General features: G+C 42.4%; 1 protein-coding gene across 3 annotated transcripts in view; it reads left to right on the top strand.

Annotated features, from left to right (window-relative positions):
- EEFSEC (eukaryotic elongation factor, selenocysteine-tRNA specific) overlaps window positions 1-16,707 on the top strand; it is a 105,631-nt gene that overhangs the window by 44,200 nt on the left and 44,724 nt on the right. For all 3 annotated transcript variants that reach the window (XR_013957663.1, XR_013957664.1, XM_080625524.1), the window contains one exon: window positions 14,254-14,892. Coding sequence is in view for 1 of the 3 variants with exons in the window: in XM_080625524.1 (XP_080481650.1) it covers window positions 14,254-14,892 (639 nt within the window). In the remaining 2 variants the exon portion in view is untranslated. The remainder of the gene's footprint in view (window positions 1-14,253; window positions 14,893-16,707) is intronic.

Genomic DNA, 16,707 nt, shown 5'->3' with positions numbered 1-16,707 from the left:
TAAAATCTGTCAGGCCTTTGTGGAAATGAATTTAGTAATTGAGCTGTCTTTGGTCTAGACAACCTGCTTTTAAGTTCTGTTCTATAGAGAAAGTGCATAATAGATCTGCAAAAGAAGGGCAGAGGTGCATTGCTCCTTGTTTGATCCAGGTGGCAGAAATCAGCCACAAGAGCAGATGAATCCATTGGAAGCGATGATGCTGTCATACATAGGCGTCATTTTATTTCTTCAGCAGAAGAGATGGAGGTGCTGAAAATGGTTCTGAAGTTTGTCACTTAAGTTTTGTGTGAGGTTTCGGAACCTCTTGAAGTCTTTCTGCTTTTTCTCAGTATTCATCTAACCACTTTTCCTTTGTTTCAGATATGATGTTGTAGTTGCTTTATCTTAATACAATCTTTACATAATGAATTTTAATGGACTGTCATGCTAACCATCTCTAGAAGAGGATGTCTCATCTCCAGCACCTAGTACATAGGACTGCAATAAGGGAAATGGTGGGTTTAGAAAAGAAATTGCTATTCTAAATCAGTTCAGTTTGAATGACGGGTGTTACTGATGTGGTATTTTCTTGGCCTCGCTGAAGACATTGATCCTGCTTGTGGAGATTAGTTGGCAATAATTTGAAGTGTTCAGGGAGTGAGGAATATGCAGGTATACCACAAAGACTCGAAAAGCCAAAACCACAGAACAGGGGGTTGTAAGGGGAAACCTGAAAATACCTATTTTTAATAAAGGTTTGAAATAAATGCTCAGTAAGACTAAGAGAAATGCCCTTTTGGCTTTGAGTCAGCACAAAACACCAGTTTATTCTAAATGCAGTTAGAATAAGCATCAGTTTATTCTAAATGAAAATAAACCAGAACCCCAAATCCATCCTGGACTATTTCTTATCAGCTTTTAGAGGAGAATTGGAGTTGGCGATTGGAAAAGAATGATTTTCTATGACATGTTTCTATTTGCAGTGTTTCTTTCCTGTTGTTGCTATTTCTCAGGCATGCAGTTCCCTACATAATGGGAAAATGGTGGAAACCTCTGAGTTGGTAGAAATCCTGATGGCTCTGCTTTGCCTGCTTGCAGCGAGTGCTGATGGAGTTGGCAGAAGTCCCAAGATACGTTTGTAGTCAAACAGTTTTCTGTAGTGCCCGAAGTTCAAGGGTTTTTAAGTCTTTCCTTGTGTCTTTGCTTTGGTTTCATCTTCCCTTCCACTGCCCACCCACTGCCCATCCTAGCAGTTCAGGGTGTTGAACTGCCATTTCTAAATCCACTTCCTTGGGCTGTGATGTGTGCGTGTTGGCAGTTGCCTTTTCTGCGATCACAGGCTCGATGCCCACTTCTAGAGAGGCTGCTCTAAAAATCTATGGGGGGGAGAGTGTGGAAAAGTGTTTGCAAAGTTCAGGTTTACTGGGGAGATGAGGTAATAGAGGAAATCAGAGGAACAAGAACACGTTGAGGTAATATGGTTGTGGCTTCAGTAGGTTCTGCTCCTTTAAAGCAGTTCTGTGCTGAACTGATTTGGTGGATTTCCGGAAGCACTGAGATTATGTTCTTTGTTCTTTATTTTTAAAGGGTTTTTTTGGGCAGGAAGCCAAATATGTTTTAAAAATGATGCTAATTTTCTATTAAAAATAGCTGACAATGTGAAGGTGAGGGTTCCATCACTTTTTTGTTTAATTTGGGAGCTTTGAGGACCTCTTTTACCCAAGCTTCCTGTTTCCATTTTCATTAGAAAAGCAAAAGCGTGATAAATTTGGGTCTGGTTCTTTTATTGCTTGGGTTGGTTGTTTTTTCCCCAAATAAGGGTTATTCTAATTGCTGTCTGTGGGGGTTGCACAAAGCTAATACTAGCAAGATGTTTTGAGTATTCATATATGGGGAGAGATGGGCAAAGAAGCTTTCACATCAGACTTGCCTGGGGTGGGGGAGAAAGAGCAGCTAACGTTTAGGCATAGCTTTGTGGTTATGGCGTGAGTCACAAAGACTTGGGCCATCTGACATGTACATTACAAACAGTTGTACAAACATACCGTCAGATAGCCACAATGTGTAGTGGGCTGAGTTAATGTTATTTTGAATCCCTAATGTTGAGGCTTTTTGGCACAGTGAGTGTAACACATGGGATGCTGTATCGCTGCTCTGTTTCGTGTGACCCTGTTGTCCCGGATGGACAAAGGTCACTTCTGACCAGCTCAGAAGTGAAGTTTTAATCCTGCCTTTCATTTGATCAGTGTTATCTATCTGCCTTGGCACCAGCCAGGGCTTTCTACTGGGTCAGGATTTAGAAAGACTTTGACAGAATACATTGATGTGATTAAAATTGTTGTAATTATGCACAGTGCTTTATAATACGCCTGCTGGGGGTTTGCAGTGGCCAGTACACGGAACATGAAATTTGCAGCAGGTTAGATTTATGTTTAAATGTGTTTGTATTTTCAGGTTTTCCTTAATGTCTCTATTTAAATCTCTAATTGTGTGGGGATAATTTTCCCCAAGGTGAACCTTTCATAAACTAGTTTTGAATCTGTGGGATCTGTACTTGTATCTGAGCATTGACCGTGTAGGAATGAGTCTTTTATCTTCCCGATGTTTCAGATGCTGTTAAAAGTTCTTGGGAATCTTGTTCAGAACTTGAACTGGTGTGTTGTGTTTTCAGTCTTTGAAAGTAACGGCTTTTGTAATGGATGCTTTAGCTTCAGTCTTAGCTCTGAAGGAGACATTACAAACATTTAATGGCTTTAAAAGCTGCTTTTTGGAGTCTATATATTGAAGAGGGTTTTTTGTATTTTCATTTCAGAGGGGTTTTTGGTGGTTTGGTGTTTTGTGGTTGTGGTGTTCAACAAAGCTACGAAGATGAGCTTTTTTCCCCCCACCTCTGTAGTAAATAGTGAGCTTTAGAGTCTGGTTCAGATTCTGTTTAATCTTAGCTTTTACACAGTTAAGATTTCTGTGTTTAAATTCCCTTGCAAAAATAATTTATTCCATCCATTGCTTTTTACCTATTTGTAAGTCCAGTATTCAGACTTGGGGCAGTTGGCGCGCAAGCTATGAATGGCATGTTAAAATAATACTCTTCCCCATACATAGCGCTTGTAACCAGTGGGGTTTAGTTTGGGAGGCTGGGTCTGCTGCACTGAATATAAGAGGAACGTACTTTTCAGAGTGTGCAGAGATGGCACAGGAAAGCTGAATGTGTTGGGGGGAATTGGTAGGGTTTTTTCTAATGCGGGTACTGAAAGTTAGTCATAAAGAAAACCAGATTGTCAGATATGCTGATTGTCCCAGTTACCACTCAAATGATTTGCAGCCACAAGAGCTCAGTATTCAGCAATGCTTTTATTCAATGATGGATTTAGTTGTTCAGTCCTTCACTGGCTGTTGTTTAACTTTTGGGGTGTAAGACTTTCCCCTGCTGTATTTAAAGGTCCTGTTAGCTGTGTTGCTCATGTGCATTTTTTTGTGTGGAAATTCCATCCAGTTTGTAGTGCTCTGATAATGATCAGAATTCTGCAATAATGAGAAATAAATCAGGGCTGGAACAGGCAAATATTTGGGCTTTTGAACCCCCAGAGTAATATTCTTAATCGTGGTTTTGTTCATAAATGCAACGAGCTTTAGTTTCTGTGGAGCAGACAGCATGGTGAGAATGGGAGAAGCTGAAACCAGCCCAGGCAGGTGTTAAGCAAATGTCTCCAGCCAGCTCTCACAAGGTTGGGTTATAGATCTTCAACTCTTTTTATTAGGCTGCTCAGAATCTCTCTTCTCAGATTTGGGCTTTAATGAATGGGTGATTCTGCAACACAAACATCCAGGTGTAACCTGTTGCTTAAATCTGGTTCTAGCAAGCCCCAGGAGTACTTTTTTACCCCTTATGCATCCCAGCCTTGCTCAGGTACCTTCTCCTTGGAGCTGGTGTGTTTGGTGCTTCAAGATAACTGACAAAATCACTGTACCACGAACCTGAGGTATTGAGTTATACCTTTGGAATGAAGCCTGCAGAAATGTAGAGCACGTCAGTGGTCCAAAAGCAGGAACATTTTCAGCCTCATCAATTATTTTTAATATTAAAAGTCAGCAGATGGAGCCAAAGGCTTGTAGAAAAATGACTTGTGCTGAGTGTGTATGAAACCACAAAGCCCACTAAGTTTCACTAATAATGGTTCTTCTGAAATTTATAACAAGCAAAGCTATTTACTTGCATCCCTCATTTACTCTCTGGTCTCTGTGCTGAGCGAGAGCTCACCCCTTCCTGTGCTGGGGAGTCTCACAAGGCAAAAAGAGTGAAGTTTGAGTGGGAGCCTGATTTTCTCTGCAGATTTCCATCCGTGGCTGGTTTCCTGTGGCATTGTTCAGCACTTTTATCATAAAAAGTGGTGTTATATTTTCTCAATGTTTTCACTTCTCCTACGAGCACAGTAATTGGAATCCACTGTTGAGGGTTAGGTTGGAATTCGTTACAACCTCCTCTTCGTTACTGTGGTGTTGGTGAGGCACTGGGGTTTCACGTTTTCCATCTGCAGCAATGAAATAAGCCTTTGCCTTAGATAACATGTCAGACTCCACTCTTATAGGCTAACTCTCTGCTTTTGTTAAATATTAACGTGCTTTGGGGGCTTTTAAATAACACCTTCAGAAAAGCCAAGGGGTGGGATATTTTCCAAGCCCTGGGCAATTTATCCCACTTTAATGAAATAAAAAACCCCAAGGGCAATAAGTGGTACCTTCCTTTTGCAGGAAAAAGGATAATAAAGTGTCATAGTTACAAAATACTATATCCAAAGGGGATGCGAGACTTGGTGATGCTGTCTGGATGGAGAATATTCCAGTGGTGCAGTATTGCCTTTTAGTAAAGGCACAAAAGTGTCCATGTTAAGTGACTGACTTGAAAACTTTGTCCTTTAAAAGTAATCTTCTGAAGGATCGTTAAACATAAATATGGAGTAGGTGGTGGATAAATGTACGCTGAAGTACTGTATGGGTTCATTTTCCCCCCTCTCATTTTTGTGGTACTAATTCTTGAAGCCATGTCTCCCGAGTTCAGAACAAGCATCTCCTTGTAGCGACTTTGGAAGCTTGGCTTACTGGCCAAGTTAAAAGCCTTTCTTATTTTTCTGTTTATCTTCAGCCTTATCTGTGTTTAAATTATCTTTCCTCCACTCCTATTGAAAGACAGTGATAAAACTAAAGCCAGTTGTACCAGCTGGCTGCCTTAAGTTCCTCTAATGGCCATCGGTGGTAGCAGGGAGAGTCACTAACGTTCTAATACTGGTAGTTTTCTTTTGAGTGATCTGATCAGTTCTTTACTAATTGAGTATCTTCATTGTTAATAAAGGTAACCAGGCACTTCCAATAAAATTAGGTTTATTTTTTAAGCCATTTAACTGTGCCAAAAACCTCATAAAAACCAGGGCTGGAGAGAGCATCCCCAATTCCATCTTAGGCCCATCTCCTAAAACTGCAGATAACCAAACCTTGTGGTCTCACTGTTATGAGTTATTTTCTGTCTTTAATGGACATTTCTGAATCACTTTAAATTGAGACTGTGAATGCAACATCTATAATATATGAAGAGAGAAAGTCATGATGCCTTTCTTTGCTGTTGAGGAAGTGCGCAGTCTCTCAGTATCTATGGGGAATGGGAGCGCTGAGAGTGAGTGGCTCCGATGGAAATCTGTAGATAAGGAAACCTAGTCATAAAGAAATCCTTATAAAAACTGATGGAACTTTTAAAGCTACTTTGGATAAAACAGAAAAATCCTAAATAATATGGTGAATAAGGAAAACTGTTTGCATGCTGGATAAGTTAGCTGAGCTTCCTTGGGCTGGATCCAGTCATCTCAAAGAACCTGTGGCCTGCACACTTGGGATGACAACTTGAATACAGAAAGAAAAGGTCCTAGCTTTCAAGACTGTGAGGAAGTGACAGTTGCTGTGTCCCAGCCCTGACTGCAGGCAGAGGAGACACGTGAAATCTTCAGTCTTGGAATGTTAATTTTAAAGCCTGAATGTGGTGCTTTGAAATGTCATTGGCCATCCCAGTGAAGGTTGTTTCAGCAGACATGACTGGGCACAAAGCAGCCGTGAGACCTGAAGGATAGGAAGGGGAAGAGTCTGCAAGGAAAGAAGTCACAGAATCCCAGACTGGTTTGGGTCAAAGGGACCTTAAAGCTCCTCCAGCTCCAACCCCTGCCACGGGCAGGGACCCCTTCCACTGGAGCAGGGAGCTCCAAGCCCCTGTGTCCAACCTGGCCTTGAACACTGCCAGGGATGGGGCAGCCACAGCTTCTCTGGGCACCCTGTGCCAGTGTCTCAAAAGGAGAGATCATAGGTATACAGAAATAGAAGAGGAAAAAAAAAACAACCCTGAAACTAAAGGGGGGGAAATCTGTTTTTGGAGTGCTGCAATTCTGTATGAAGCATTTAAAGGTTGTTCTTTGCTATGTGAAATACCTTTATGTGACAGCATTAATGATCCACTCTTCTCCTATAAGCTGCAGGTTCCTCACTTTGACCAAGTGTCCGTCGTTGGTGATCTGCTGTCAGGTATCCCTGTGTGACAGCTCTGGTGCTGTCTCCTCTGTTTCCTGTGCATGTTGCAGCCTCAGTGAGCCTATTTTCAAGGTCCCTTCATGGACCGTGTTTAGCTTCCTTTTAAAAGACCCATAATGGATTAAAATGATTTCTAAATTGACAGCCGGTTTCCATCTTTCCCTCCTGACTGATGACTGTTTCCTTACTGCTGATACATAAACTCCCAGAGCTGATCTTCCTCAGTTTTCTTTTTAAGGATATTCTGACAGAGTGAATGCTGAACCAAATCAATCAATAAAAGCACCAACAAAAGGGAAAGAACACTTAGTTCATAGTTTATTCTGATTATTTTGGTACCTATCCCATTAACCAGCAGAATCCTGTTGAGCAGTCGCTGTGCTTCAGTGAGACTTGCACCATCTGCACGATGGGCTTGTTGCCTCCTGGGGTCCAGGAGGTTTCCCATGTTTCTGTTGCAGGTGTCTGTGGTGTTTGATACTGAAAATTAGGCAGCATGTTTTAAATAAGAAATGAATTTGCACAGGTACTCAATACTGAAATACGTTGGTGATAGCTGTAATTTGTTTGGATCTTGATAAAGGTTTAGGAAATCATGTCAGAACTGTCACTAAAGTGCGTGTGTGTGTGTATAAAAGGAAGAATTATTTATTCACCCGATGACAGCTGAGAGGTGTAGGCAAATAGAAAGTGTGTTTTGAAGATAATGGTACGGAGTTCTGTCATTTCAATACAGCTCCTGGCTGTCAATGTCAGAATACCCTAGGTGTGCTTGCAGCATGTACTGGGGATTCCTTCTTTTATAAGCAAACCAAGGTTGTGTTCAAATTGGACAGCTCTTCCACTGCAAGTTAACAAATCCTTGGGAGGCAGAGAAGTCACAACTCTACATCTATTGCAAGTGCTTGTTGTACCAGAGGTGAGGGACCCTTTTCAGGGCTTAATCAAAAAGACCTATGCAAACAAGGGAGCAGTCAGTCACTACAGAGCCTGACATTGTTGGGGGATCCGTCGGGATCTCACCGCTACCGCGGGCTCTTGTGTGCCGGAGCTCTCTTAATCCAGACGTGGGGCACTGGGTACACAAATTCATAGCAGCTGTCACAGCTGGGCTCTGCTCAGGTTTGGTCAAGACCCTTTGAACTTTTTATTTCCCACTAATCCCATTTAGTGTGATCAATATAGGGACCTCCAGCTCCCAGGTCTGTTAATTAGGTGTCAAGTGTTGGGTTGGCCGGTGTCAGGCTGTAAAACACAAACACAGAAGAGACTATCAGTAGGGAAGAGAAGTGTTTATTGTCTGAATATATAAGAGCCTGGGGTTCAGAAAAGTTGAGTCTGATATGTCCTTAGGGATCTCGAGAGTCTTTTGTTTCTCTCAGTAAGGTAAATGTATAGTTAAATAAGCATTTAACTATATTGGGGGCTGCAGAATAACGTAAAAGATCCAATTCCACTAATAATTTGATGTTGAAAAAGTACTTTGCTTACACCTCCCATCCCCTTTTTTCCCCCGATAATAAAAATGCTTAATAATGGCTGTGTTAACTATTTACATTGGGTTGTTTAAGATGGGAGTCCTGTCTTGTGTGTGCACATCTAAACTGAAGCTTCTCCTAAGGCCTGACAAATGTTTATTTTCACTTGTGCTATGTGGCATTCAGGGAATAGGCAGGATAACTTAGATCTTCATTTCCCCTTCTCAAAGAACCTCGGGAGTATTTTGAACTCCCCCATCTTTTGTTCTCTATCATTCAGGGAAGGGTAAATATGTAGAATGATATTTCAGCTTTCATACATTTCTGGGTTCCTTTATTTCAGTCTTCCAGTGACAGAAAGGACTGGGGAGTTGAGCAGTTTGTTTCATCTCCTTTGAAGAAAACCTTAAATTTATAATCCCGGATCAGACCTTTCCTATAATTCACACAACTCATCCTGTTAACTGGTCTAATATATGGCACCGCTATTTCATTAAACAACATCCAGGAATAATTAGTTCAGCAACGATGCCTTGGAACAAAAGCCCTTGATTTCGTTTAACTTTATAAGTTGGTCTCTTTTGATCTGCGAGAACACATCTGGGGCCTTTAAGAAAGCAGAAAGAAAAATATTAGATGTTCAGTAAGGCCCTTGGTGAAGGGTTCAGAGCACAGTAACCCTTTGGTACCAGGATGGAGCTCAGAGGCAAAAAAGCGTGTATTTCTTCTTTCGCAAGGTATCACATGGCACCTCAATATGGTGAATGCTGGTTTTGCTGGCTGCTGATCCCTGCACTTTGGCTTCATTTCCAGTTTTAGGAGTCTCCTCAGTCATTCCCCGATTTTTCCCCTCTGTTTCTGTGCTCTTCCCCCCCTTTCTTCCCCCCAGCTGCCTATGAATGGATTAATTAGAATCATTATTGTAACCCTGATTTTTGTTTTATACCATGTATCTGTGCAATAGAATTTGGGTTTGCCATATCAAACTTTGCATCCTGCTGCTCTGTTCCTTTAATAGCTCAGTATCGTTTGCCAAGGTGATAGGGATAAATCCATTTGTTTTTACTCTAGACTTAAGTGCTTAGATTTTGAAAACAGCATACAATGCAGAGGATATAAATGTACTCATCTAATCTTAATCTCTGTTACTGACTTGGTTTAGGAATTGCTCCGGTTAAACTCCTTATTTGCCATGAAAAAAAAATCCGAGCTCAAGGAAAAGCTGCAAAGGTTTTATACCCCAATTGTTTTTCATTTCATAAACTAAAAAGTTGGCTGATAGTAATGAACTCTTTTTCTCTCTTCTCAGCAGAGTTAGCCTTTGTTTTGGTTGTAGTTAGTACAAGGAATTCACTAGGAGTGGTACTCATTTGATTTGTACTGATGGGTGTACTTGCGTGTGCTGCGTTGCACTGGTGCTGCTGTATTTATATTCCAAGTATTTCCTAGCAAATGTACAAATCATCAGGGTGAACGTTAACGTTTGCCACTGCAAATGAAGCCTACCAGATCTTGCGGCAATTATTCATCACCTTTATTTCATTTTGTATAAATCACGGTTTCTGTTAATGAGCTTATTTTCAGGAAGGGACGGGAGAATTCTGTTCATGAGAAAGAAGAACTTTGTTCCTGTTTTTCCTCTTGCCCTGTCAAAATAGAGGTGAAAAGAGCTGGAAAAATTATTTTTCATTACAGGTTTTATTTTTAAATTCAGTTTTATGTTCACTTTATGTTTGTTTTCCTTAGTGAGCCTTTAACTCCAAGGTTGTGACCCAGTAATGACCTCCTCTTTCCACTCTCGATTGCTTTTGACCTACTCCATTAAGTAAAAAGAAATAACCTAACAGAAGGGTAACCAGATCACTGTTGCCACACCAAGGAAACAGGCAGGCTCTGGGATGCTCTTCTTTAATCTCTCTATCCACAGAGCCTTCATTTTAATTTGCAAAATTGAACCCAGATCGAGAGCAGTAAAGCCTGAATACGGTAAATATTCATGCCTCAGTGATCTAGAGTGGCTCCATTACATTTCAGAGATTGGGAGAATTACCTTTCGGATTATGTATATTCATGGGCTGATTTTTATTTGAGATATGCTATTACTCGCATTGGGCTACATGTCGCACATTCTACCCAAACCAGCCTTCTCACAAAGCTCCAAATGTTCCTTACACGTGAAAGTTTTACTTCCTTGCCCTATAGTTTCCTCCCTTTCATGCTTTTCAAAGGCTGGTAGTAAACAAATTTCTCTTAAAGAAGAAAAAACCCCAGTAGAAGTTCTTCTATAAAACCTTCAACCCTGTGTTTACTGTGATGCATTCTTCTGTATGTGACTTTGAAGTCTTCAGATAAAAGTATTATTATTGTTCTAAACCTAAATCTATTTTGGGGGGGGGGGGGGGAAAGAATTTGGTTCTTTTGGAAGCAGAAAATTCCAGACAGCCTTTCTGTAACCTATCATCTGCCTTGGGATTTTTTTTATTTCCTTTGAAAAATGGTTTATTGAAATATTTTTTGATAAGTTGCAGAAATTTTAATTGGAATGTAAATGTTAAGCTTATTCTATGTCATAGTTTTATTATGGGTTTGCCATTCGCTGCCTAGATATTTGCTGGCTAAACTCACTGGCATTACATTATGCTTTGTCATCCGTAGTGATAGGTGGCACAAGCAGCACCACTCAGTTTAAGGGTATCGGTGTCTTAAGATTCCTTTTTATCTTATTACAAAAACCCCAGAGAGATTTCAGTCATTTGGAGATGAAAGGATATATAGTAGGTATCTGGCTTCTTCTTCCTTCCACACATCCTTGGAGTGTGGGGATCTCTTCCTTACCTACCTTGGGCTCTTTTGGCCAGAGGACTAAAAGAGGATGTGGTCTTCCCTTATGTGAATAGTCACCCAAATGTGGAAGAGACAATGCAGAGAGAAGATAAAGGCACAATGGGGCTTGGTGCCCTTGGTGTTCCCCTTGTAAGTCTCAAGTAGAGGGGGAGATGTGAGGAGTGGGGGCCAAAGAGCATCTTAAGAACATGTAATACTGCAAGGGCAAGTCAAGCATGACCAGTCCAAAGGCCTTCTGTGTCAGAAAGCAGACAGGAAGAGTTGTGATGTTAGCAGGGTTTGGGTAACATCTGACACAGCATTCTCGTGTGGAAGCGGTGAGGTGCGGGTTGGATTTGGGGGGTTTGGTGTGAATTAAAAGCAAAGAATTTGGCATTCTTCCTGACTAGAAGTGAATTTCTGGGAAGATGCGCTTATGTGTAAAAGCAGTCTTAGGTTTGAATTGGAGCTCTGCTTGTTTCAGTGAATGTGCTTAAACAAGGGTTGGGTGAAGTCTAAAAGTTGTGGTACCTGTCAGACAAGCAGGCAGTGTTGTTTCGGCAGTGTAGCTTGGCATCCTCTGACCACCAAGAGGTGATACTGGAAGCAGGAAGATGAGATGCCCCATTCTTGTTTTGGGTTTGTAGCAGAGCAATCAGGAGGAAGAGAGTCCTTGCAAAAGCAGTGGATACGGATTGTGTTCTGGTTGTGCAGTTGGGCCTTTGCTCTTCCTCTTCAGCTGTAAGGAGGCACTTCTGTTGGGTGAAATAAGGTGGGGTTTCTTGTCTTTGGCACTTTGCTTCCTTGTCTGGTCAGTTTATGTCTCTCAAGGCTGTGTTTTGGGGTTTTAATTCCTGTTTGCGTGCTGGTTGAGGCAGACTTGCTCTTGGTGTGTTTCTCAACCTCAGGGCTGAAATGGTGCTTTCTTCATTCATCAGTTCCTCGTCCTTGCTGGATGTAAGTTTAAAGGTGCTGCTCTTAGCATGCCGGGCTCTGAGATGTGATCTTGCTTTTAAACTGGTTGTAGTCCTCTCCGTTTGTATCGGAGTCTCTTTTTGTAATAGATATGTAATACTCCTTTGACAAACGCTGCCTTTATAATCAGTATTTTCTCTACTAGATTATTGAGACTAATTATTTTAACTTGGAGTTCCTTGTCGGTGGTGCAGGGAAGTAGGGCTGATGTGTCTTTCCTATCAGAAAGATGCACTCGCAGCATTGGGAGCCAGCAGGATGACTAGGTTTTTATCTAAAGAAGCTTTGAGCAATGGCATATGGTTGATAACTTAATGGAAGTTGGATAAATAAAGGAAAAGAAGCTCTGACATATCAGGGGAAAAAGTCATTAGTGGACTTTTTCTGTATCCTGTTTTCTATTAATCTGTGCTTAACTGCTTTGAAAATCTTAGGGGGCTTGTCCTTTGGTCTTCAAAAACCGGGTTCTTGTCTTATATTGAACACACTTGTTTATCTCAAGGGCTGAACTGGTTGGGTGCTTTTGATTTCTGGTTTGCATTTTTTTAATCGGCATTTGAAAAACACAAACTTCTTCTTTCTCACCCTTTTGATAGACCTTTGCCTAACGCTTGAGGAACATTAATGTGATTATACAAGTAAAATTTAAACAGGGAAGCAAATCCCTTTGCAAATGATGTAAGATTTCAACACATGGCTCTTGATTGATATGATCAGATATCATCAATTCCCTTGTGCCGTTTTGAGGAAACAAAACGTGAATGAATTTTAGTGAAGTTTGTAACAAGTTTTATACCAGTTTTCCGTGTTTATCTCCATTGTTTGCATGCAGTAAAGTCTCTTATTAAAGTTACACTCAGTATTGTTCACTTTTTTTCTGTTTTTAAGTGCCTAATTCCCCCAAAGAAAAGTAAAATGTCTCTTGGATCGCCAAAATAGGCCTTGCACTGTTTTCATGGGCAAGATGAAACAGGAGTTGCTTTGTGGAGTAGACTTTGAGGACAAGAATTGGGTGCTCAAGATAAATGCACAGATGTCGAAGATGTTGCTCGTAGCATTTCTCAGTTATGAACTCCTATTGCAGAGTGCTCCCAAGTGTGTAAGGTCATTCTGTTGGTAGCTTGGTGGACTCGGTGATCCAGCCCAAACTCCCTACTGGGAATTTGTATTGCTGTGCAGATAAAATATGTGGAAATTTAGAGCTGTGGTGTAACTCGTGGGGACACATGGGGAAAATGAGGTATGCAGAGGAGCAACAAATCCAATGCTGAGGGCCAGTTGTATCCCTTTCAGTGCTTCCAGGTTTGAATTTGAAAGGGCAGACAAAACAAAGATGAATTTTGAGTCTCTTGAAGAAAACTCTGTATTTGGAGTATTTGAACCATGGACAAATGCCTCTGTCAGCTGGGGTCAGAGTGAAAGGGAATGAAATACCGTACTGGTGTTCATGGGCTGCTCAGCAAACAGGAAGCTGGTGATTTAAAGCCACTCTGGCTCTTGTTACTTGATCCAGTGGGTACAGATCAACTCACTGATTCACTTCTCTGCTGGTTCCATCTCTGACCTTTTGAAGGAGATGCAGTTCCAACTCGGTTCCTGCATGATCTGATCCATATCCCCTCCTCTCACCCTGCCCGTTCTGTACTTTATACTGCTTTTACAATCGATTCTAGTACTGAGAACATGTAGGAAAAGAAGAAATGGGCTTGAATTTGGTGTTCTCATTTCTTCCTTCTCTCCTCTGCTCTGTCTATGGGAACTTGAAGGCTGCATGGAGACCTCATAGCAGCCTTCCAGTATCTGAAGGGGGTCCACAAGGATGCTGGAGAGGGGTTCTTCATTAGGGACTGCAGTGACAGGACAAGGGGTAATGGGTTCAAACTTAAACAGAGGAAGTTTAGATTGGATATAAGGAAGAAGTTCTTTAAGGGAGATGAGGCACTGGAATGGGTTGCCCAGGGAGGTTGTGAATGCTCCATCCCTGGCGGTGTTCAAGGCCAGGTTGGACAGAGCCTTGGGTGACAAAGCCTTGGGTTTAGTGTGAGGTGTCCCTGGCCGTGGCAGGGGGGTTGGAACTGGATGATCTTAAGGTCCTTTCCAACCCTAAGTGTTCTAACTTCAGAAAAATAATACCATGAATATAAGGGGAAGACCCGTTTACATTCAGGACAAATACAGATGGGCTGATTAAATTGTCTGCAAGGTACTGGACAGGTATGAAGGGCTGATCTTCAGTAGGTTGAGTAAGGCAGTATCTTTCCCTTCATAATAATCCAAAGATGTGGAACCCCACGTTAGTGACAGTGATGTTAGCCCTGAATTCATGAAAATTCAAATCTGTACAAGAAAGCTTTGAGTTGTTGATTTTTAAATATATAGAATGTCATAGACTGAGATGGTGATTAATGGCTTCTTTTTCTTGCTCTCTCAATAGGTCACAAAGAAAGTCAAGTCCATGCAGATGTTCCATACTCCTGTGACTTACGCTATGCAGGGTGACAGAGTGGGCATCTGCGTAACCCAGTTTGATCCCAAGCTGCTAGAACGAGGCCTGATCTGCACCCCAGAGTCACTTCACACCATCCACGCTGCGATCATTTCTCTGAAGAAAATCCAGTATTTTCGAGGCGCTCTGCAGACCAAGGCCAAGTTCCATATCACGGTTGGCCATGAAACCGTTATGGGCCGAGTGATGTTTTTCAGTCCAGCCCCTGCTGACTTCAATGGAGAAGTTCAAGAAAACGCTTTTGATTTTGAAAAAGATTATCTTTATCAAGAGGTGTATTTGTCCAAGGACTCAAATTCTTCCGAGAACAAAGAGAATGACCGGGCCGGAGAAATCCAGCTCCCAAGACAACAGTGGGCTTTGCTAGAGTTTGAAAAACCAGTCACTTGTCCGAAACTGTGCCTTGTGATCGGCTCCAAGCTGGATACGGATATCCATGCAAATACCTGCAGGCTGGCATTCCATGGAGTGCTGCTCCAAGGCATGGAAGACAAGAACTACATGGAGACTTTCCTGCCAAAGCTGAAAGTGTACAAGCTGAAGCACAAAGAAGGACAAGTGGAAAGGGTAAGCTGCCTCTTCAGTGCTATACATGGGGAGGGGGAATTTTTGTTCTGTGTAAATGCATATATTGGCAGACATTGAAATGTGAAGATTCTGTGAAAGGAGCCCTGCAAGGATGCTGGAGAGGGACTTTTCATCAGGGGCTGTAGTGTTAGTGTAAGGGGAATGTGTTAAACAGGAGACTCAAATTAAATATAAGGGTAAGTTCTTTACTGTGAGGGTGCTGAGGCGCTGGCCCAGGGTGCCCAGAGAAGCTGTGGCTGCCCCATCCCTGGCAGTGTTCAAGGCCAGGTTGGACACAGGGGCTTGGAGCAAGCTGCTCTAGCAGGAGGTCCATTCTCTGGACTCACTCCAGCAGCTTCACATCCCTCTTGTGTGTTGGAGGCCCTAGAGCTGGACCCATTGTTTGTACGCATAGAAATTGGCCTCGTGAATGACCAGTTGCCATTGACCAGCCTGTCTGCAGGTCAAGTTTGTTCTCTTGTCCTGCCTCCCGTGGCACTGCAGATGCTCAGAGTCGGTGTTTTCCCTGATGCACGACGAAAGGATGGTGGAGCCAAGTGTCCTAAGAAACCCTCGCAGTGTGAAGTGACAGGGGCATGCAGGGACTTGGGAGAGCCGGTGGGAAGAGGGCCGTGCCAGCTGGGGAAGTGCTTCCAGTCGGGAGCTGCTATTGAGCCTGTGCTCTTGCAGAGCAGTGAGCAGCAGGAACAGTTGGGTGGTACAGTGCCTTATTTTAGTACACAAAGTCACTAGCTCATAGAAAGTCTGAATCAGCTGGTCCCACCCTGCTGCTGCTGGCTGGAGATTAGGATCACTCAATTTAGGGTGTCTGTTCTTGGCACTGATGCAGGAAAGTTTCTGTTGAGCAAGGAAGCTCCCCCCCCCCCCCCCTTCCCTGGGGAGGCATAAAAATCATCATAATAATTAAAAAATGCAGGTTACCTCCACGAGAAGTGAACTTTTCCTCCACAGAAAGCTGCTGGGGAAAATGAGCCCCAGAGCATCCCGAAAGGGAGGCAGGGGCTGTACCAGCCGCATTCCTGGGCTTTGCACCGGCTGGAAACAGGCATCCAGGACTGAGCTGCAGCAGGATTCAGTAGTACCCCTTTGTAAAACACTGCTGCTGATGTGATGGGGGCTCTCTACCCCTGCCTGCCGCTGGAATTAGAATCAATTCCCTGCAGTTTAACTACCCGTTTACCCAGGAGAAATGAGGCATTTATGGTTTGGCTTTTTGTTCATGCTCTGATTAATGTCAGAGCCCTGATGGAGTAGTAAGAACTGTAAATCCATTAAATTTCAGCACCATGGGGCTTTTCTTTTGGGCCCCTTGGGCACGGCACCCTCCTGGATTTGAAGTTGGTGGGTTTGGGGGTGGGTTTTTTAAGGGGTTTGGTGGGGTTTTTTGGGGGATTTGTTTGAGGTTTTTTAATAAAAAGAACATTTATTCTCCAAGATTTTCTGGCTCTCTAAGAGCAAGTGTGACGGCTTTGCTGTTTCACATAGAAATCAGATCCATGAACTGGGTAAAGAGCATCTTTTATAAATCACATTTAAACTCACAAACTGTCTTGAATTAGTACGTTTTAATGAAAATTCACACTTCAGCTTCCTGGGTTTTCTCATCTGCTCCAATGATGGTGAATGTCCTACAAAAGTTCAGTTACCCTTGTGCTCACTGTTTCCTTTTGGTACCCTGGCTCTTTAATGCAGAGTGGAGCTCTAGGAGAGAAAGAATCAGAGCCTGATTGTTCCTGTTCATCAGAGACTTTGACCTTACCTTGGGCCTCTTCTCACATCCTTGCTTATCTATCT

The sequence above is a fragment of the Psittacula echo genome (assembly GCF_963264785.1).
Source record: "Psittacula echo genome assembly, chromosome: 9".
NCBI lineage: Eukaryota > Metazoa > Chordata > Aves > Psittaciformes > Psittacidae > Psittacula > Psittacula echo.
The sequence above is the reverse complement of the archived record's forward strand: the minus strand, read 5'-3'. Positions and strand labels throughout refer to the sequence as shown.